This window comes from Nelumbo nucifera, chromosome 1, assembly GCF_055504915.1.
Source record: "Nelumbo nucifera cultivar China Antique chromosome 1, China Antique-T2T, whole genome shotgun sequence".
Lineage (NCBI taxonomy): Eukaryota > Viridiplantae > Streptophyta > Magnoliopsida > Proteales > Nelumbonaceae > Nelumbo > Nelumbo nucifera.
Window position 1 is genome coordinate 79,418,866 of NC_142649.1, and position 23,530 is coordinate 79,442,395.

General features: G+C 39.1%; 1 protein-coding gene across 12 annotated transcripts; it reads right to left on the reverse strand.

Annotated features, from left to right (window-relative positions):
* Positions 1 to 15,701: 15,701 nt before the first annotated feature.
* On the reverse strand, positions 15,702 to 23,129 carry LOC104605632 (protein GID8 homolog). Of its 12 annotated transcripts, none has more exons than XR_016070844.1 (8): positions 22,943 to 23,082; positions 22,406 to 22,509; positions 22,036 to 22,195; positions 21,831 to 21,937; positions 17,873 to 18,004; positions 17,543 to 17,699; positions 16,463 to 16,701; positions 15,702 to 16,209 (listed from the first exon to the last, which is right to left on the reverse strand). XR_016070844.1 is itself a non-coding variant. In XM_010270473.3 (7 exons), exons 2-7 carry the CDS (start codon positions 22,454 to 22,456, stop codon positions 16,088 to 16,090), a joined length of 729 nt encoding a protein of 242 aa, XP_010268775.1. In that variant the 5' UTR covers positions 22,457 to 22,463; positions 22,943 to 23,129; the 3' UTR covers positions 15,702 to 16,087. The 12 variants fall into 12 exon arrangements, 10 of the variants coding, with proteins under 10 accessions (XP_010268775.1, XP_010268778.1, XP_088742887.1 ...); XR_736655.3 differs by having other exon boundaries at positions 15,830 to 16,209; positions 16,463 to 16,706; XM_010270473.3 differs by lacking the exon at positions 16,463 to 16,701 and having other exon boundaries at positions 22,406 to 22,463; positions 22,943 to 23,129.
* Between the last annotated feature and the right edge of the window lie 401 nt (positions 23,130 to 23,530).

Sequence of the window (23,530 nt, forward strand, 5' to 3'; positions counted from 1 at the left end):
ATGAATAGGGCAATACTCTGCGGGCCCAAAGTTCGGCTCTCCCGACCTAAGGGTTTGTGGGTGGACGAGTTGCCCAGTGTTCTATGGGCCTACCGAAATACCATTAAGACAATGACTAGAAAGACTCCCTTCAACTTGACGTACAGGATGGAGGTTGTCATCCCAACTGAGATTGGAGTCCCGACCTTGCGGTCTTAGGCATATGACGAAGAGGATAACAAGGACAAGTTGTGGACTAACCTCGACCTAGTGGAGGAATTTCGTGACTTGGCCTACATTCGGACCACAATGTACTAGCAACAAGTAGCTTGGCACTATAACACCCGAGTTAAGAGATGTCAATTTCGAGTTGGTGACCTGATACTCAAGAAAGTTGTGGTGCCTGAGCCTAGCACGGGAAAGCTAGGTCCGAAATGGGAAGGCCCCTACAGAATCTTAAGGGTGATTGGCGAAGGCACATACGAGCTCGTAACCTTGGAGGGGAGATAGGTACCCCATGTGTGGAATGTCGACAACTTAATGAGGTATTATTTATGAGGAGTTTCGAGTTTCGAGTTGTGTTTGTGAGAATTGTGAATTATACTAACTGCAAAAGTATAGACCGCCTACTACAACAACCTAGTCAAGCCGACCTATGTCATAGGCACTTCGATTAAATGAATAAGGGGAAGAAAAACCACTTTCAGCTGCTCCCTAGGCCGACCTTGGAAGACGTCAACAACTTAACGACGTTTCGACCTAGCCAAGGAGATATTCAGTTCGGCAACATTTTGAATTAGCCAAGGAGATATACAATTCGACAGTGTTTTGACTTAGTCAAAGTCGCAAGTCTAGTCGCTTTGGCACCTAGGCATTGGTGCACCTCGTCACTTCGGCTCGCGTTCTACACTTAGCCTATTTTCTAAAATAGAAAATAAAAGATGCAAAGGGTGGCATAATGTGTGTACGATTTCATTAAAAAAGGAAAAAAAGTACATTGCTACTAAAAAATAAGGTAGTTCATTCAATAGAAAACCAAGCTCGGAGACTTGAAGTATGATATATATAAAGGGGGTCCATGAAAAGAGGCAGTTCAAGTTTCATCCTCAACATCATGCTCTTCGATGCCCTCTTCGCCCTCGTCCTCACCGTCCTCCACCATGTCATTCGAAGTGTCCAGCTCAGCGTCCATCCGGTTACTCGCCTCGTCTAGAACCGACTTGACCAAGGCATGGCCAAAATTGTAGTTCGGGTGTAGTTCCCAAAGGTAGCGACGGCACATGTAGAACCCCTTCCTAAAGTACAGTGCAGCAACTTCCTCTTTTTCTCACGCTCGAACTCAGCAACTTTTGGAACTCCTCGGCACTAAGCTGCTTCATCCACTAGATGTCCTCGGTGTACGTAGCCTACCTCTCCCCAAGTTGCCAAGCTTGCTCCCCTACCTTGGCAGTCAAGTTGGCAATGTTTCCCTTCACCTTATCCACTTGGCGAGTAAGGTTGGACGATGCATCGAGGAACCGCCAATGATTTTCCTAGGCTTCCATTCGAGCACTTTCTAGCTACTACCAGAGGGACTCGATCTCGGCTATCATCTGCGCAACATTGTGCTCCACAGTGATGGTGCGATCGTATAGAGCTCGTGTCATGCAATTCGCCTACAATGAATTTCAAAGTTAGCAAAAGAAACATATGCAAAGTTCAATCGGAAGAGGGTAACAGACACTTACCGATAGTGTGTCCCTAAATATTGAGTGGCTAAGGTTGGTGATGCTTCATTGGCTAAAGTCCCACCCATCCTCGGGAAGAAGAATGCCACTACTCACTTCGAAGGCGACGTGAGGATCCTATGGTAACACCCCAGCTCGGGAGGTAAATTGGGCCGCTTGAACTAGGCCCTTCGAAGGTGACATCAGGGAATGCATATGCCTCAAATGGAATGAACTTCTTGGGTACGGTCGTGGGGTTAACAAAGGTCGGGCCGATGTTGTCGTTGTCGATGTCCACTACATCGGGCTCCCTAGCTAGTAGCATCATTTTTGTAGTCTCTCGCTCTGTCTCCGAAGCATGTGTGGAACCATCCGCCCTCCTCTTCTTCCTGGGAGCCCTCCTCACTGTGGCTAGAACAGACATCGTGCTCGACATATCTACCAAAATATAAAGGTTTGGTCATATCATAAAATCACAAAAAATCAGAACATAAGTATAATGCAGGCGACCTACCCATAGGACTCAGACCAGCCCCAACGAGCATCGGTTTGGCCAAAAACTTGTCAGCCAGGGACTACCGCTCTATGAGGAACAAAACCTGGTCTGCTAGCTCATCGTCAAACTCAACATCAGGGGCCTTCCTCGACTCACTCCTCCAAGTGGTATCCATTGGCCAATCGTCTTCTTGGGATAGGAAGAAGTACCTCGACTTCCAGTTCACCACTTTCAAAGGGAAGTCGCTCAAAACCTTGTAACCGGATCGGTAGCTCAAATAAAAGCAGTAAGGCTCCTGGTGCATTTTCTTTATTTGGCAAAGCCCAATGAAGATATCAAAGTTGAGCTCAAAGTCGAGGTGAAAACAGACGGATATCATCCATACCAATGTCCTAATTGAGTTCGGGTGGATCTGCCCTAAGGAGATGTCGTAGTCTGAAAGCACCTCACAAATAAAAGTGTGTAGTGGAAAACAGAGCCCAATGATAAGCGCATCTTCGAAGATGCATACCTCAATCCTCCCCTAGTTCCAAGGACATTGATCCTCTCCTGACAGGATGAATCCATGGGACTCGGGGATCTAGAAGGTCGCCGCCAAGGAAATTAACTCCTCCCCACTCAGTTCAGTAGGTCCAAACTCTGACCCGGTCTTAGGTTTTTGAGAGGTCAAGGCCCCTTTATGGGACCCTCATCGCTCTTGAGCCGAGGTCCCCACCTTGTCTTGAGCAGCCTGGGGATACTCCCTCTCCGACCCACTTAACATAACGTGAAACTAAGAACTCACTAGGAATTAAGAGAAGATCAACCTCGCACAAAAAACCAAACTCGTCTGCGAGCTGCTCAAGATCTCGTTCAAGCGGTTCTTCGGAACACTCCAAAAATAGTGCAATTGGGGCCTATTGAGGGGCCCCCTATTTATAGTGAGAGCATTCTGTAGTCGACGATGGAGATGCGTGTCAACCGACGGCTCGGAGGAGGAACGCGCCCTTTCAACACTTAGCGGCGAATTTGAATTTTGAATTCGCTTGCCCAATCGAGCCAATGAGCCAGACCGGACGAATGAGCAAAATATGCACAATAATCCTCCTATGCCAGGCGGATGAAATAGACTGAGCCATGGAGGACCGACCATATATGTTACTTTGGGCCAAAAGCAAGCAACAAGCTACTCCCTTCACCAAGCTAACCTCGGATCAGGAGTGGGGGCAATTGGTGAAGGTGGATTTGGCCCTCCAATGACATCGTGACACGTGGCTCCACAAAACTACCAAACGACAACTCAGCACCATGTAAGCAAACTTCGGAAGCATGACAAACACCTCGCCCCTGTAGCGGACTCCTCGGCCTCACCTCGGCAAAATGACCTACAGTTAGACCGGACGATGTCAGGTCAGCATAAGAGGCGACATGCCTCCACCGACCTGGTAGTGATTCACTTAGTAGGCTACATGACATAACAGGCGAGCTCCTCCTCGAGCGAGTTGTCGCCTGCGACTTCCCCGGGATCACAGTGCCACGTCGGAGGAGTTGATTACCACCCTGCCCACTTCGGGCATGACTGGATAGGCACTACCTGCTTATACGGAATCCACTTCTGGATATGAAACCACATCTGAACCAAACGGGTCGGAGATCTCAGACACACTTCATGGAGCTCACGGCTGATGGCTTATCTAAAAGCTTCCCCTTTCACAGAAAAGTTACTTATGATTTAACTCTCACAGTTCTCTAACTCTCTAGCTCTCATACAATCAAATACAAGTTTACTGACTTAAATATCGGAGTGCCCACCCCGAATCAAGCAACTTAGACACTCTGATTTATTCTTCTTGGAATTCAAGTAAGCAATTTCACCAGCCTAGCTAGCATCCGAGTTGTCTAGCAACAAGGAGCACCAGATTGCACACAATCAAAAGCAATGGCAGCCAGCGTGGACTTGTGTGTTCAAATACTATGCAAAACTAAAATGAAATGGTTCCGTTACAATTGATGAATTCTGACGAGTATGCAGATCACAAAACTACAAACAAGAATTAGGAGTATTGGCAAGATTTCTAACTCAACTTAACAACGAATTCAAATATGGTATTTCCCATTTAGTTTAACTCTGTCTTAACCCTTTTGAAGGGAACAACACAAATACAGTTTAGACTAAATAATGGTGTTAATTTGTTCTGCCCACAAATGACCACACTTTGGTGACTTACATTATTAAAAAAGCATAAACACCTGATAACCATGTCTGCTATTATATATATTCAATATTCTATTACTTTTGGAGATGAAAGGTTTTTTAATTAATAAATTAATCTTTCTGTCTTTTTGGCACTAGAATAATACATCACCTGAAGAGAAAGAACATCTGAGTACAGAGAGGAGGAAATTAAAATAGGAGGCACCCACAACATCCACATGCAAAGAAACTAAGAGGACAAAGAAAAAAAAAAAAAGGAGAAGAAAAAGAGAAAAGTGGAATTGAGAGACATGGAAAGGTATGAAGTGGTGTAATTGTAGAGAACATCATTACTTCAGATGATTCAATTGTAGGTTAAAATGAGAAATAGGTTGCCACCTTTCCAATGAGCAGCTTAGTGTTAGGTTGGCCAACCATCTCTCTCTCTCTCAAAAAAGTGAACACTTTATAACAGTTAGAGCTAAGATGGGCACCAGGCACCATATGAAAAGTTGTTGGCACCCAATGGTTGCACTGTCATTAGTTTCCCAACACAGCAAAGATGATGTGTAAAGTGAAACATCCAACTGGTAAAACAAATTCCCAAGTTTTTGCCTTGGAGACTCAAAGTTTCCACAACTAAGGGGGTGTTTGACAACATGGTTTTATTTTTTAAAACAAAAAATAAACTGCCCGTGTTAGCAAAAACAATACAGTTTTGCTAACGTGGCAGTTGTTTTTGTTTTCAAGAACAAAACCATCATGTTGTCAAACACCCCTTAACATATTTCCAACTACTGATAATCTATCTTAATAGCAGATTTAGAGGCTTTATTTGGTTGTGATCTTCTGAAAGATTGGGCGCTAAGAAATTAAAAGCAATCAATACTGCATCAACATAAACGCAGGGCATCTAAATTCCAAAGCGAGCAATAAGTATCACTTGAGAGTTGAGATTTGAGAAGGGTGCAACAGCAAGCAATCAGGGGAAGGTCAAAGAAGAAAGAAAAGGTTGAAGGTTTGAAAGCCCATAACCAATAAGAAAAGCACCCAAAAGGAATGGAATGGGGAGCAAATCCACATGACAGATATACTGCACAGACGACATGACCATCCATTTCAAATCTATTGAACCAGCGCAGAAGTGTCGTTAGCTCTAGGCATTATGTTTGCTTATCAATGACGTCTTTTAGGCTTCGCTTTATTGATTTTATTAATTCTTCTCATGATCGAGTATGATATCTGGGTTCTACTTTAAGGCTTAACCCTTGAAATCTTTATCATGTGTTAGCTTTGCTTCCCCTGCAAATATTGAGACAGACTTATTGTGATACTCGAATTACTTGTATATTTTATTTTTCAGGATCACGGCGACTTATAAAGGTCTAAAGTGTGATTGGTTTAACTGAATCTCATAGATCTTGTTATGTATCCTCAGGCTTGGGAAGTACCTTTTCTTTTCTTTGGTTACTTGGATTGAGAGGATGAAGCGGACCTCATTATGAGGCTCTGGTTAGCCCTGTAAAGAGGGAAGCTTGACAAGAGAGAAAGTAGGATAGGATTGTAGAATTTTGAAAGGAAATTGGTAAAAATATCAATAGAAGTCACATTCAATGAGTCTGAATCCTGAGAACTGTGAAGGCAATACGAGCAAGCACCATCAACAAAAGCACACAGCGAGTTGCTTTACATTATACATAGAAGACTAGAAAGGTTTCCTGCCTTCACAAGAACAAAAAATAGTAGATAAACGATTAAAAAAAGATAAAGGAAGAAAGCAATAATACCATGTATTGAAGCTTACAATGATGTCCACACCAACTCAACGTTCAAATGAGCCAAGGCCACATCATCACATCACACCAGGGGAGAACAATCTTATGCCTTGTATACACAAGCTATAATAGACAGCCTAGTGCTAAAGCCAGTGCCATTCATTGGACAACTCATTGATCATATATGTGGATGATCATATATCAAGATGGGGATTGAGGACCCAGATTGAGAAGATGCCAAGTGGCAATCACATCAACACGAAAACCCACTATGCCAAGTGGCCTGGCCAGCGAATCCCAATGCTTTGGTACTCAACTAAAGGTTGAACATTTATCATATCCGCAGTGAAGCATCAAAAGCAGTTGGTTGTCAAGTCTCAAGTTAGCAAGAATGACATGTCATAGAATATGGGGCCCATAATCCAGAATTGGCACTAGCCAGGTCCACTCGGTGAAAGATCTCTCTTTTGGGTTTTCATGCTTAAATCAAAACATGGTGGAGGACCACAGAGTAAGGCAGAAGAAATTTAATTATTATATACATCTATACTGTGATATAATATAGAGTGGCCGATATTCTCTCTCTGTTAAATGAAAGACCTCTCTCTCTTTTGGGTTCATGCTTAATCAAAACATCGAGGACCACAGAGTAAGGTAGAAGAAATTTAATAATTATATACATGTACATTAGAATATAGAGAGGGAAAGATGGGAGGATAGGGCTCTCTCTCTCAACCTTTCCTCTTTACAGTTAACACTCTTTAACTTTCTCTGCGCTAAACTCTTTTTATTGACACAAGGGGTGCAACTTGGGTGGGTTGAGCCTGATTTAGGTCAATCCAGGCCGGAATCGCCTGACCTAAGATTAGAGGTGTAAAGTGGGTCGTGCTAGTTTAGCACGGCTTACGGATGGTCCGTGCAAAGTGTGGGCCATACCGTGTTGGCCCGTAGGCCATTACAGGCCATGCCACCCTTCCTAGTGAAAAATTTGGGGGTCGACCTGGCATGGTCCGTGCCGTGGCTGCCTTGGGCCAAATCGGGTTGTGCATCGGGCCAAAGCTATTTATTTAAAAAAATTGACAAAAAACTTAAAATTTTAATTTTATATGAATTTTGTGTATACAATTGCTTATATATACAATAATTAAATAAATTAGTATAATAAAATTAAAAAAATTATTTATTATATTAATATATATGGGTTATGCTGCGAACTGGGTCGAACCGTGCCGGCCCATGGACCGAAAACCCCAGGCCCAGCACAGCCTGCATGATCATGCTGGGCCTGGCACGGCCCGATTTACACCTCTACCTAAGACATGCACGTTGGATCAACCCAAGCTAACCCCAATGCAACCATGACCGGGTTTGGGTTTGTCCAATCTCGTCTGGGTTTAAATGGGTCCGGGTGTGTTGGTTGGGCTTGTAGGCTTATTAATGTTTCAACTTCAAACCTTGATTCGATTTGGAGTTTTAAGATGTTGGTATCATCAATTCATCATTGACACATGAGACAGGCAAATATTGGCATCATATCTAAAATGAGGGCAAAAACTTTGGCTGTTTGGTAAAAAAAGGCCTGGGCTGTTTGGGGGCTTTCTGCACATGGCACGTGACCCCATTTAGTATTGAATTCGAATTTGATCTTTACAAAACAGTCCTCACAGCCTCTTGCAGCTGTGCATTGGAATATCTCCCCTTGAATAAAAATATAGAGATATTTGAATGCATAGTTGCAAGGGGCTGACAAGGGGCTGTGAGGACTATTTTGTAAGGACGAAATCCAAATTCATGTATTGATTGCAATCACTCTTTTACCCCACAACTATGCTAACATGCCATGTATCTGAAGCTTTAAAACCAAGGTTTTGAAAACTGAATCAACCGGACGGTTGGACCAGTTGATGCAGGAATTGTTCAAGTAACCAATTCTGTTTTACCTTAAAACCGTTCTTAGACTAATAATCATTGACTTAATCAATAACTTGTTGATTTAGGCGGTCAAATCGTCTATCCAGACAATGATTTCTTGCCATTTTTATTTTAATTGTCTTTTACTTTTATTTTTTTAAATCAGAACTGTCCGTCCGTTAAAACAGCCCAGGCTGTTTCTTTCAAAACTGCCAAAGTTTCTCCCTAAATGACTACCAAAAATGATATGGCTTTGAAGATTGTAAGAAAAATGGAACTTCCACCAACTGCATCCAATGCTTGTATCGTGTTGGCATTGGAGACAAAGTTTAATTGCATTTACATTTTCTTGGTTTCATAATAGCTGGAAGCCTGGAATTTACAATATAACATATCATAGTATTATCTATAATATTAAAGAATATGAAAATATAATATAAAACTTTATAATATAGTAGTTTTATATTATTGATCATCATCTATCATCTAATCCTTATCCCAACTACATGGATCGGCTACATGAATGTTAGATTATATAACATTCAAACAAGATGCTCATACAAACAAGATTATATATTATAGAAATACAAATAATACAAACAAGATACAAACTGATTGGTTGGTAGCCCCAAGGAAAAAAAACATTAAAAAAAATAGTACCACATACAATTTTTCTATACCAAACATATTTCCCAATCTCTTTGGTTCTTAGGTAGAGAAATTTCATTATGTGGAAAAATGAACCAAACACCCTTTTTCTATTTAATACCATTTTTGGCTTTCTCATTTTCAACTGGTAATGGAATTTCTTTCTGATGACAAATGGTAAAATGAGAATGTGAACCAAACGTGGCTTTAATTGCTGAAGTTAGGTTCGATGGTTAATTATAATATCTTAAAATATTTTATTATTTTATCCACCAAATGGCAAAGAATTAAATCATTCAATTGGGCTGTTTAGCTGCTCCAAGTCTTCAACTGTTCTCAAAAACTTAAGAAATGGCTGTTGTGCCAGTGTATACGGCTATACGCACATGTGGTCGACTCTATGATCATCAATAAGAACTTGTCCGCCTCAACAAACCCCGTCTTTCGTTTCATTAATTTCACAGTCAAATACAGTGATTTCGAACTGTCATTGATCTGGATGGTTGGACTATTTGACCTGAGAATCATTCAGTCAATCAGTTTTGTTTCACCCCAATTTCCAAACCTGGTCTTTAGTCAAAAACTATTGATTTGGTCAGTGACCTGTTGATCCAAGTGATCAAACTGTTGACTTGTTCAATAATTTTTGACCGTTTTTTATTTTTAAGTTAGAATGGGCCATTCATTCAAACCAAATGGTTGAACCATTAACCCAAAAATCGATAACCAAAATGATTCTGATTCTGGGTTAGTTTTTAAAATCTTGATCAAATACCAAAAAGTTCACATTTGATCTTACTGGTCGAAATTTAAAAACCAAAATACGACCAGCTATGACTATGAGATGCAAGCCTACAATTCCGGCGTTAGCAGAGGCAAAATAAGTGGTATTGTCAGCTCTATATCAAAGGTTTGCAATTCTCATAAAAGGTATCCATCCTTTCTTGCGTGGCATTGGATTCATAACCGTGGATCTTTTTACATAGGAAGTAGGGATGAACATGATTCAAGATTTTCACAAGTTATTCAAGTCACACTCTTAAAAAGCTCAATATGGTTCAGTCTAAATCGAACTTCGAGCCAAGTTCAAACCTATATAGGCTCATTCGCTAAACTTAAGCCTAATGAAGCTTAGTTAGTAAGACTCATGAGTCTAATTAAACTTTTATTGTATATATATACTATTGAACTCAAGACGATCTGAACTCAAACATACGAACTTTTGAATCAAGCCAAATTCAAGCTCATGTTTTTAGCTTGAATCAAAATGGAGCCCAAACTCAAACCTCATATTTTTCTGCTAAACCAAGTTCAAATAATCAGACATTTGACTCAACTCAGTTGGGCTAGAATTCACCCCCTAATAGGATGTTCACATGGGTTTTTCTATAGCGGCGAACGTTGTTTGGCCATCGACAAATTAATCAACAATCATAGCCTGCCATCAGTGCCAAGGAGTAGGAATTTAATTCATGTTTTAAAAGTGATAGAGAAATATATTAATGCTTGGAAATATTTTTGAAGCTGATATTTAACTTGATTACGTCTCCATCAATGAGCTAAAATAAACTTCGGCCGGAGAACTTTCTCTCTAACCAGTAAGCTGAAACGCAGTTCTGCAAAGAACAACCACTTTTATGGCAGCTTACCAATTCCCATTTGCTTTTGCAATGGCTCCTCAAAAGCCAGAATCTCAAGTCACTCGGGATCTGTTGCATATTCATAGGGCCAGTGCTACATACCAGTGTACAGAAAACTGAGTGATTAGTTACATAGGAAGTAATACAGAGTGGTGCAGGCAGCAGATCCGAGCTCATCTCATGTACCCATGGTTCTTTTGACTTTCGAGTTCACGTTCTGATGATCTAAAAACAAACTATGGCTGCAAACAGTATCCATTTGTCTAAATATGAATTCAAATTCGATCTAAGTGTTGAATGTTGCATTTATACCCAGAGTCATAAGTTCAAGTTTCACGAGTTATTTTCAGTTCATTTCGTTCATGATAATATCATATTTATATTTAGTTCATTTCATTAATAATATATAGCATTTGATGTTTTGATCATTTTTTATTTAATTTATTAATGCTATCCACTACCAATATCTGATTATAAATTGTGGATAAGATTTTATTCAAATCTAAATATTACCGGAACAAATTTGGATATAGGCAAATTTGGACAAGATTTCAGTATTTAGTTGTTGGCTGCTCAATTTTGCAGAATATCTGAGATCACAGCTTCACAGGTGCTATTTTGCATTTGTTAGAAAACTTGAAAAACCTCATTTACCATCTATACTCCCAAGTTATTCCCATTTTTCTCAAACATCAAATAACCATATCCTTTCAAACTGTCAATTCTTTTACACAAGGGGAGTCTATATACACTTTTCTATAGAACTCAATCCTTCCAGTCTTCGACGGAGAAGTGAGAATATCAAACCCAAACTGACGCATTTGTCATTTAGAATTCTCATAAATCATTTATGATAATAAAGATAAAACTAACCTCCTTCCTTTCCCTTCCTTTTCCTACCTTTTCTTTCAATCCAAACACAGCTTTAGGCTGTGGCAGCTGCTTTTGTTTTCAAAAACAAAATCAACTATATTGTCAAACACCCTCCTAAATACAAAAGTATCATAGGTGACAATGACATTAATACATTATTGCCCTCAATAACAATATCAACGATACAAAACCTCCCCCAACACAAACCCCACCATACCTTTTCACTCCACCAAATTAAACTTACAAACCCTCACCATACCTGTTCACTCCTCACCAAATTAAACTTAGGCTGCATTTTGTACTACGCTGGCACGACCCCCAAGATTAGGCCTGGCCGATGGTTTATACCCATGAGAGCTTGTGCTGGCACGGCCTGGGCACAGTGTAAGTTGTTTGTAAATTTTGAGGTTTTCAATTTTATTTATAATTTTTAAGTTATTTGTTAATTTTTTTCAATTCCACTTTAAATTTTTATTTGCAATTTTATTATAGTATTTTTTTCCAATTTCATTAAATCATTTTATTGTATGATTGCTTATACATATAAAAAAAATGGTTTTCAAAACCAGACCAGACTGGACGGTCGGACCGGTTGACTTGGGAACTGGTCACGCAACCAGTTCTGTTTCATCTTAAAACCATTCTTGGGCCAAAAAGCGTTGATTTGGTCAGCAACCCACTGGCCCGGGTGGTCGAACCGTCAACCTGGGAAACGGCTTTGGCCGTTCTTTATTTTAATTTTTTTTATTTTTTATTTTTTATTGTTAATCAGAACAGGCCGTCCATTCAAACCAGACAGTCAGATTATTTGACCTGGGAACCGGTAGCCAAAACGGTTCCATGTCCAGTCCAATTCTTAAAACCTTGAAAAAAAATGAAATATTGCAGGCCAGCCTAGCCTAGCCCAACCCAGGGCTTGGGCTTGGGCTTGGGCTTGGGCTTGGGCTTGGGCTTGGGCTTGGGCTTGGGCTTGTGCTGGGCCCCACCCCCTGCCTTCACGGGCTGTGCCAGCACCATCTGCTACAGTAACCATGCGGTCCATGCCGGCCCAGCCCAGCCTGCTACAGTACGTGCAGCACAAAGGCCACATTAAACCCCTAAAACCAAACCAAAGTCTGCATTTTCATGAACTGTACATATTTGCATTTTTGCATTTATACTGAACATTGCATTTGCACTCTTACCAAACGCAATCTTAACTCTAATTGCCACAGCAGCAGAAATACCTTTCTACTAGGCACTAGCCCCTTAAACAAGACCCTCAACATCTTTAAATTTGGGCAAATGCTATGGTGCAGAAATGGCACCATGTAGCAAAACAATCCTAGTACCCTACTTTCTTCACAACCCTAGAAAAACAATCCACTTTTTTTGCCATTTAAACTTGGGCAAAAGCTATGAATTGCACCGTGTAGCAAAAACGTGAACCAATGAAAAGATGATATCACATGTGACATCTTTAACATTTATAACATCTTTAAGATCAACCAATGAAAAGATAAGTAGCCATGTAACATCTTTAACGTGATTGGTTCATGTTTTTGCTTCACAGTGCAGTTTCTGCACCGTAGTCACTCTTAAACTCATCTGTTAATCACCTTTTCCAAACTATCTTCTTATCTACCTGTCTAATTTCATCAACTAAAATATCACCTTCTTCCTTTCTGTTGATCTTGTACTACCTTGATATCTTCCCTTGAATTTTCTTCATAATCTTCCTTTCAAGAAGATTCAGAGGGACTTTTTATGGGAAGGAGTAGGCAGTGCAAGGAAGTTTCATTTGGTGAAATGGGATAAGGTTTGCAGGCCAAGAACGTATGGTGGATTAGGTATTAGAAGGGTTAAAACTTTCAATAAGGCCTTGTTGGAGAAGTGGCGGCTATGGAGATTTGGGCTGGAAAGGGAGAGGGAGTCTCTTTGCAGGAGGGTTGTAGCAAGAAAGTATGGGCTGGTGAGGTTTGGGTGGGAGTCAAGGGAGGTCTCCAACTCTTACAGAGTGAGTGTCTGGAAGGGGATTATGTTGTTCAACCAAGAGTTTAAAGATCTAGTCAGTAGGGAAGCTTTGTAAAGATGAGTGGTGTGAACTTGTGAAGTAGGGAAGCTTTGTGAAGTGTGCCCAAAACTTTACAGGCGGTCTGAACACCAGATTAAAATTGATCAATGCTTTGAAGTGAATGGAGAAAAGATTGTATGGTACCCCAAATTTAGAAGACCCTTGCTGGACCAGGAAATAAGAAGAATGTATTCAGTTGTTGGGTTTGCTACAGAAAGTTGAGATATCCACTTCTTTGAGGGATGGATTGTGGTGAAAAGAGTGTAAGAATGGGGTTTTCTCGGTGAAGTCTTTCTATCTAGCTATGTCAAAGGATCAGCAGGTATCATATTTTAAGGGAGGGATCTGGGGGAATCCCATTCCACCTAGAGTGGAAGCTTTTGCTTGGCTGGTTGCCATGGACAGCATCCTAACAACTGATCATTTGAAAAGCAGAGGTTTTTATATGGCAAACATTTGTGTCATGTGTCATTCAGATGAAGAATCTGTTCTACATTTATTCTCTACCTGCAAGACTGCAAGAATCATGTGGAGTTACTACACTTCTTTATTCCGGAAAAGAGCTATTCGCCAAATTCAGCAGTAGAAATTTTCTCTGGCCAAGATTAGGGGGAAGTAGGAAAGCAAGGATAGTATGGAGCTGCATCCCCTTTGCTGTGTGTTGTATACTGTGGAATGAAGGGAACAAGAGGATCTTTGAAGACAAATTCAAGAACACAGAAGTTCTGATGGCTCTGGTGGGTAAGTTAATTGCAGATTGGGTATGGGTATTACAGATTTTGATCAAGTTAGCAGATCAGACTTGGGGGAAAATTTCTAGATCATGCTTGAGATTCATTTGATGTAAATTCTATCAGTCTTAGTTTGGACTATCCTCTAGTTCAGTATGCTCTGTTTTGTAAGCTAGGACACATCTTGTCACCTATTACACGTAATTGATTTTTTCTATTTAATAAAATTTCTATTTTTACTCTTCAAAAACAAAGTTTTCAGCCATAGGCTTTGTTATGCTTCTTCTTTCTTGGATATGATCTCCCATTTCACATCCCAGAAAAATAACCACGGCTAACAATCCATCTTCTTTAGCAAGCAATGGTTTATTGAACATTTCCCCACTTCCCTGATACAGGTTAACTTAGGTGCCGTTTGGCAAGTCTTTTTTGAAAGATCTTCTGGCAGACCTGAAAGCCAAAAGATGATGTGAGCTTTTGCATTAAGATCTTAGCAGCCTGAAGATCGTTTGGTTAAAGCGCATCTTCCCGCACGAAGATGTGATGAAAAAAGTCAAAAAGCTCCATTTGGAGCTTCCGCCCAAAATGGGCTTTGCGTGTCTTTTCAGGATGGTATCTTTTAGCGGCTAGATCTTTACCCAACCAAACGAGAAAAGACCAAAACACGGGCTGTCGGGCTTCTAAACAGCCGACAGCCCGCGCGGAAAGACGCACCAAACGAGGCCTTAGTAGTAACCAACCCTCAACAAGCTAGTATTGCCTGTTGCAAATGCAGCGTCAGCCAAATCCACTCCCTTAATTGTTGAAAGTTTGAAACACTCAGAAACAAAGCTGGCAATCCAAGTGTTATCCTTGCTACCCTTTCTCTTATGAACTTTTTTGTTAATCTTTTCACATGGACTTGGATAATCAACTCTTCAAACAAGAAAATACTTTGGTGACATGAACAAAACTGTGGTTTTCAGCACCTCTACATGTCTCCCTAGTCAACTACTCTTCTCCTTTGTATCTCCTCTATCTTCTCCCTGTGCAATATTAGATGGCTCCAAGTCATTAGAGAAATCATCCCCCTTCTGTTCAAACTTCAAACTCCACCACCACTGCCTTCACCTTATTGCTGTCAAAGTTAGAATAATAGGGTACATTTCATTTCTATAAACATCTCCTAGCAAATAAAACAATCATCCAAAAGATTAGAACTGCTTCCTTGCAAACCCTCAAGTCAAGGTTCTGTTCCATCAAATTAAAGGTTTTCCTATAATCATCCACTATATCTGCCTCACCAAACAAGCCTTATACCTTCTCACAAAAATCTTCTACAGGGTTTTAGAGACCTATCTTCTCCAGAATCCTTCACTGCAGCTAAAGTAGCACCTTCCTTCACCAAATGGTCATCATATGATTCACTGCCAAGAACCAAGTTGCAAGAGTAGGAAAAACAGGGCATGAGTGTCTAGGGAATCCCTACATTGATCCAAGAAATAAGATCAAATATGTTTAGTCATGGTTACTGGTCAAAGATATAGAAGGAACCTTTCCCAACTGGGCTACTTTGTGAAAGCACAGAGGAACTTGTACCATACCAAGATCATTGAGAAATTTAATGAACAAAAGAAAACAGCAAGACTAAAATAATTTTCCCTCTAATAGACAAGGGGAAAAAGAATGTTCTTTGTAAGGTTTTATGTATTGACATATAGGATAACAACGAAGTAACAAATAATTGTAGATGAATTGGTAATAATATTAGTTACAAAGATATTGATAATTTGATAGTAGTATGATATATCTCTCTCATGTAATATAATGAAAGAACTAACCAACATAAACAAATCCCAGTCAGCTTTTACATGAAAACCCAGACAAGAATTCATGTTATAAATAATGAAGAGTACTGTTAGAGCAAGATCACATACAACAGAACACCCAAGGCCAGAGACTGTGTCAGGGGAGTTTCTTACCATCCCAATAGTAGAATGAAAAACATCCAGGAACAATAGTTACAGTCCCATGAAAACGTATTCACATGACTCAGTCAACTTGCTCAATTTGCAGTACAAGAGACTGGCCTCAGTCTTTCACAAAGGGAGCTTTTATGCCTTTCAAATTGCAGGATCCTCAAGAACAGCTGTCGATAAATCATTTATTCGTGGGTAAGCAGCCTTCTCATCAAGCTGGTTCTGTGCCCAGATCAGCAACTTTAACAAGCTTGGAAGCTTTGGGTCTGTGGTTTGATATACCAGAAATACCAAGTATAAACATCAAAGAGATTTTTCAGAAAAGAAAAAAAAAATGAGATAAACCAAGATGGTTTATAGATTGATTAAGTACAGAGTAACATTCTTGGAAACAGAGCACTTTTGAGAATCATCAAAGGAAAACTCAAATCAGGAAAATATGAATATCTGTATAAAAATAAGGAAGTGATATGTTGAATCAACTAAAATATTCAAACAGGGAAAAACACAAGTACGGACCTTTTCAGATGCTCAAGGCAATAATAGGCCTTGTATACTTCAGCATCTTCAAGATATTAACCAATACAAGCACAACTTTGCTGTTGAATCATGAAACCATTCTTTCTCATGACAATATTGAGCTCCATGCATGTATTTGTTAGACAGCTTGCATGTTTAAAATCACTTCCACAGCTAATCCTCTGAAAAACATATTAGAGTCTCTTTTTCTTTGATACAAAGGAGCCTAAGAGGAACATCTGGCCTTTTATTAAACAAAGAGGAAGATTAGGATGCTAAATTATCTTATCTAGAAGCACAATTTTCATTAACACTTCTCTGAAAGGAAGAAAATTAATGATAGCAACACTTTTAATATCCTTTAATGAGCTGTTGAAGGTGACAAGGAACTTTTTCACTTGGGACGTGAGGCTTTTTTTCCTGGTGAATCTAGGGGCTTGAAGCTTTAGATAATTCAACCCTGAAATATTCCTTGCCACCTTCAGGGATGAGCATATTATGCAATGCAAAACAGTTCACCAGATGGGAAGGGTAGCACTTTTCTAGGTGGAAAAATAGAATGCATCACCAAGATTTGCCTAGAGGGGCGTGTTGCTGACAAAAAAATTATCTTTCAGAATGATGCTATGGAAGTTATGATGACTGATAGTTTGGGTAAAGAAAACCAAACACAGTATGGAGTAACTAGCCTGTCCATGACCTGGTATAAAACTATTCAGAATATTTTACATTTAAGTGTTTGAGGTAACATATGCAAGCAAGGACAGTCCAATCAAGAAAATGTGGAAAACCACTACAACATAAGCTCTGGTTAGATGTACAAACCTAAAATATCAGAAATCTAGTGGGAGTTACAATTAACAATCATAAACAATAGGTAAGTCAAATTGTTGTGTCTAATGACAAACAACTTTATAGGTGGCTTTCTATGACAGTAAATAGAAGATAAAAATTAGCAGAACTGTAACTTAATTCTATAAACTAATGAAAGAGGTAGATATTAAAAGAAGGATGCAAAATAACAATAAGAATAATAAGTATGATTGTAGGGTAAGATTAACACAAGGGAATTTCCCTAACCTTTTTCATGACTCTGGCTAGTGAGTATGGCTGCATTGACCTCACTTGCTGTCTTCAAACGCTGTGATATGTCTAGAAGCTCTCCCACTGGGCAATTTGTGACATCTTCAAATGCAAGTAACGCAATTGTCCTCTCCAACTCTTCTAAGAAGCTTTGCTGCAAATAACTTTAAATTTCTTAAATCCGGTAAACAAAAGGTATATAGAGCTTATTAGAAAAATATTGGACCCATGGATCCAAGTTCCATCACCTTTTTGTGAAGGAAAAAGACTAGGTTAGATTTCATTAAAAAAAAAACCCACAAAGACCAAAAGAAAACTCGTAATTACATTTTCTTCACCCCTTGGTGCCAACTCCTCCTGAGCAAATTCTAAAGCTTCTTCTACCTTTCCATTGCGTATAAGTTCTATCAACCTTTGCTGCTGCAGATGAAAAAACAATTGTGGATTTGTATCCAGTATCTGCATGCAGAACCATCAGATTAAGTTAAAAAGAAAAAAGAACTAAAACATTTTAACAACAATCTATTAAATATATCATATTACCATGGACCATAGGCTCTTTGACATCATATTATGAGCAATTAGTCATTGCAAAGAATAGGTAACATGACAAAATCTGGACAGCATTAATGTTCTATGGAGGCATACAAGTTTATCATACATTTTAATTTTCTTCCTATCTATTAGTATGGAAAGATTTACAGAAAAAAAAAAAAAGGATAAGATGTCCACATCATGCAGAGGAATAATAAAATGCACCAAAAAAGTTCAAAGTCAATACTTTACCATCTGCTTCAAATCACTATCAAAGTCTATCCATTTCATGTCATTACCAAACCTGCTCTTTGATATATGGGAATGTCTTCATATATCCTTGAAAGACTTCTTGAAGTGCCAATACCACAAAGTCTGTGAGCTTCAAAATGAATTGAAGTTCATTGGTGTAATTACGTATGTAGCATGTCCAGTACCCTCCAATTTATCCTAAAATTTGAAGAGGAAAAAAAAACTAAGATCCAACAAAAAGCATCAGATGATCAGTGCTTCCAAAGCCTACAAACAGCTTTTCTTGTGAGCAAAAAAAAAGTATGTTTACAGTTTTAAATTGTCTAGCAAGTTTACATCTTCAAATTTCCACAGTTTTTTATTGGTAACTGATTAGAATTTTATTAGATCAGAAATAATAAAGTACAGAGATAATAATAGAACAAAGGAGGGATTTTAGTCTAATCCCCAGCTGAGAAAAGAAGGCTAACTCCTCTTCTACTTTCCCCATATCTCCAATTAAAACCCAAAGGTCAAACACGATGCTAAAAATGGAAAGGCGTGTACCCCAATTCAAAGACTGTCTACTTCCCTCCCTGACTAGAGAATCAGCAAGGGTATCTGCTTATCTAGGAATCCAGAAGAATCTAACATAGAAGGCAAGCCTCTAGACTGCTCTGAGTCCCTGACTTGGTGCTAAAGATGCCAACGACCAGCATCTCCATCTCTCAACAAGTTATAATGGATTTTGAAAGTATGAGTTTCTTTGGGAGTTATTGCTCAAGTTTCAACAATTGTAGTAGGATTAGCAGAAGCAAAGATGTAGCAACGAAAAATGGAGAATTTGAAACTGAACTCCTAAGAACTTTATTACCACCATACTCAATAAAGTTAGTTAAACAAAAAAAAAAATGTATAAGAAAAGAGTGAAATATCTTCCTTTGCATGAGCAATGTGAGGCCAACCATGACAGTAACATTCCTTTAATATTCTTAGCCACCAGTCTCCTCATTTGATTTATGAGAATTCCTTTCCCACAAGATAGCACCGCGAGCATCATTTCCCAAAGAACCTTGCCTCCTCTATTCAAATTTCTAGTGTGCCAAGCTTCCAAGAATTGTACAGTTTCTGGGAAGCAGATTTGTTCTCCAAAATACCTAAAGCCCTTTTCCAAAGATTAAACAAGGCTGCAGTGGAGAAAAAGGTGACTTGCTGACTCTATGCAGCTGTCACATAGAATGCAATTCATATTGTCAAGTGCCATCCCCCTTTTCATCAAATTTTTAGATGTCAGGCATCTATTGAGTGTTGCCAACCAAAGCACAAAAACAGAGACCTCTGACAGCACTGCAACATTACACACTCTTGAGCTTGGAAATCTGCTTCCTCCCCTGGGTATTATCATACCATACAAAAAGCTAACTAAGAACCTACTTGAACTTTCCCACACCCACATTATTTTATCCCTCTGATTTCTTTTCAAGCTGGTATTGTGAAGTGCCTGCAGCAGCCCTACTAATGATTCAACTTCCCAATATTCCAGGCTTATTCTGAACAAAGGGCACATACGATGGACTCATTCTGAGCTTCATATTTCCAAGACAGTATACTCCTTATTAAGCATAATATCAAACAGAGAGGGAAACTCCTCCTCAGAGACCTCTCTACACACCAGATATCCTCCCAGAAACTCACCCGTGTACCATCACCTATATCATATTTGAATCTTTTTCTTTTTCTGGAAGAAGTTAAAGTATTATAAAGCATTAGAAAAGAAACCAAATACATCAGCCCACATACAATGAGAGTCTGAACATTGGGAATATACAAAAGAACCTGGGAAATCCAAGAAAAAAAGGTCCAGCTTGCAAAAAAGATAAAAGCTGGACACCATTGAAATCCCTTTCTACGCTTAACCAAGAACATAGAAGGCCTATAATTTTGTTCTTAACCGAAGCTACATCAGAACATTTGTTGTCAAAAATTCAACAGCTTCTTTCCTTCCAAAGAGCCCACAAGATGGCAGATGAGAAAATCCTCCAAAGCAGCTTGCCCCTTTTATTCAAGCCCTTGAGAATCCACCCTTGCAGAAGCTGAAGGACTGATTCAGGTAGGAAAGACCGAACACCAAAGCAAGACCAAGCCATTTCCCACAGCTGATGAGAAAAACTACAGTGGATGAAAAGGTGATTGGAGGACTTAGGGACCTCATTGCAAAAAGGGAACAAGATACTAGGAAGATACATCCCCCTTCTGAGCGGCCAATCTAATATTAGGCATTTATCAAGAGCTGCAGTCCAAACCAGGAAGGCTATTTTCAAGGGTGCATGGGAATTCCAAATTAAAGCCCAAGGGAAGTCTCCATCCTCTCTAGACACAAGGTTGCTGTAGGACTGAGACAAAAACTTACCAAATGACTCCCAAGACCATTCTTTCATCATCAAACTGAGGGTTAGGCTTGATACTTCGAATGAGGTTTAACAGCTCAGTCAGTGGACCATTTCCTAAGCAATGAGATTTCTTCTAAAAGTGGGGCCCCAAATTGTCTCACCATTCACTGAGTCAAAGCAGTCTTCAACCATTCCATCCTTGTCCTGTGCAATATCAAAAAGAGAGGGGAAGCTCTCACTCAAAGCAAGGTTTCCACACCATTTATCATGCCAGAATTTGACGTGAATACCTTTGTCAACCTTGCATCTAATGCCCTTCAAGAAATCAGGAAGGATAGAGACAATATTGCTCCACAGAGCACATCCCCTTGGGAGCAGGCCAGGACCCAAGTCCCAACCAATGCTTGTGAGCCCATACTTCTCCACATGATCCTTCTCCAGAAGCTGCTTCTCTCCTTGAATCTATTTTCTATGAACTTGTGTCTATTTTCTACTACATAAAAATTAAGAAATTTGGCATTCAGACTCATCAATATCCATGTACAATATACCACATATTTGGAAGAAGCATGTGATCCCAAAAACCTTCCAGTCAACACAAAATGCAACTAAGTTCTCTAATAGACCAGATGCTGTAATTGGTTTAAATGATAAAATCAACTTATTGAGATGCAATATGTTGAACTAAAACAAGATTTAGTTTAAAACAATTATGATTAAAATTCCGAAACAAGACTTAAAATGCAACAGGAGGAAAATATATCCAGCTAATTCTCTCTCAAAACTCATGACAGGCCCTCCAAAATACACTACCACAAATACCAGGACACTCTAACAGTTTTTATAGAAACTTTCTTCCTTTCATCTCCTTTTTTCTCAGATTTAAATTTGGTTATATCATTACAACAAAAGAGACAAAGACATGTACTTTTAATGAGTATTTACCATCACCGATCAACAAAATAAAATAGTAAAAGTCAATTTCTAGTTTGTAGATACCAAAGGCTTTTAAAAGACCTAACTTAAATCTGTTCTCCAAGAATTCCAAGTTAACAATAAAGGATAATGTGTAAACCCTGTATTTTTTTTCTCGTGAATATTATTGTAAAGAAAAGATAGGAGCATCCCACCTCAGGATTCAAATCATTGACTTTCTCAATTGCATCCTCTACATTCCCACACTGCACTGCTTTTTTTACGGCCATACGATCTGTAATAGTTGCTAGATCTATATCTGCTGTTTACTTATAAGGACGACATGCAACCATAAATGAAGCACAGAATTTCCAACAACATAAATAGTGGAGCACCAAAGTTGAAGGGAAGTAAGGATACGTTCAGTTCCTGACTCCATTCGAAATTTCTCCGCAGCTTCAACATAACCTTCTGTGACAAGAAAATTCATCACCAGCCTATTCATATCTTCTTTCCTAATCTTTACATCGTTGAGCTTTTTCTCCCACTCTTCCCTCGTGATCACTTTCTTTGACGTCGACTTCATAATATAGGCAAACTTAGACATATGCTTAAGAAAATTCTCCATATAAATATACAGCACATAGCCAGAACCAAAGGGGTAATAATTCACAAGGTCTTTGCAATTCACTAAACCGTAGGTTGTCTATTCAATTTTCAGGGTAAGGGAAGAAAAAACGTAAATGAATTGTCATAGTCAATGAAGAAAAGAAGGTAATGTGCTAATTACCATTGTTTCAACCGCTGCAAGCTGACTGATGACAATCCAGAACAGTGACATCAGTACGCTTCATTCAAACACCACCGAAACTGAGAATTAATTCTACAATATCCCTAAGAAATCCAAGCAAACAAACACTCCATCCAATGAGAGAATCTTAAAATGCAGCTCAAGAATACTAATGGCTATTGCACCATCCTCCTCCCTCAAGTACCAATAAGGAAAACAAAGTGTGGCGAAAAAAATGTTGGATTTCCAGAAGAAAAAGCAGTGCTTTTATAAGATCTCATGTTTCTGATTTTTGGAAACCCTAGAATACAAGACTGGAAAATAAGGGCTACTAAGGATTTGAATTCAAACACCAGAACAACGACTTTGCAGGGTATTGAAGCTGAAAATGAATAAACTAATCAGGAAAAGAAAGGAAATAAGACATGGAAAAGAATTCCTTTCTTGGAAGTAATAAGCAGAGTGCAATAAATATACATAAGGAAAATATAATGCAGCAGCAACGTATACACCCAGCAGAATTTGGCGGGAACGCACCTCCCAATTCGGATGCCAGAAGAGTCTTCGCTGATATCTGAATGATTGTGGTCGTTTTCCGGCGATTCCTTCCTCTGAATCAGATATGATATTAATATAAAATAAAAGATCGATCGAGGTCGCAGCTTGTTCGGCTGTTTTCTAATCGATGCCAAACATATGAGAAGGCAAATGTCAATTGGTAATTTGGTATGGGTGCTTTGTGATACTTGCTACCGAAAGATCCCATCTTGACGGTGCCCAACAAACTTCTATGCCCATCTTTTGGTACTAGGACGAGTAATCCCAGAAAAATAAACAATTCAAAAGGCCAGGCCTCCTCTAAGAAAAAGGAAATTTGTAAACTCACCGTGAGTTTTCACCGTTTCTCTTAAATTCACCATAACTTTTCAAATATTCCAAAACTCACCATGTCACTAACCATTAAACAACTAACCGGTGTTAATATATTACCATTTTAATATTTAGACATAAAAAAAGAAAAAGTTTAAAAAATTATTTTCAAATATAAAATACATAAAAACATAAAAATTATAAAAATTGCAAACAAAAAAAAAATTATTTTCAAATTATAGAAACTATAGAAAA

Coding starts and splice junctions, on each gene's coding strand:
- LOC104605632 (XM_010270473.3), bottom strand. CDS start 22,456: ATGTCACTGTTCTGGATTGTCATCAGTCAGCTTGCAGCGGTTGAAACA. Junction 22,196..22,405: donor TTGCAGCGGTTGAAACAATG/GTAATTAGCACA, acceptor TATATTATGAAG/TCGACGTCAAAGAAAGTGAT. Junction 18,005..21,830: donor TCAATGATTTGAATCCTGAG/GTGGGATGCTCC, acceptor TTCTGCATGCAG/ATACTGGATACAAATCCACA.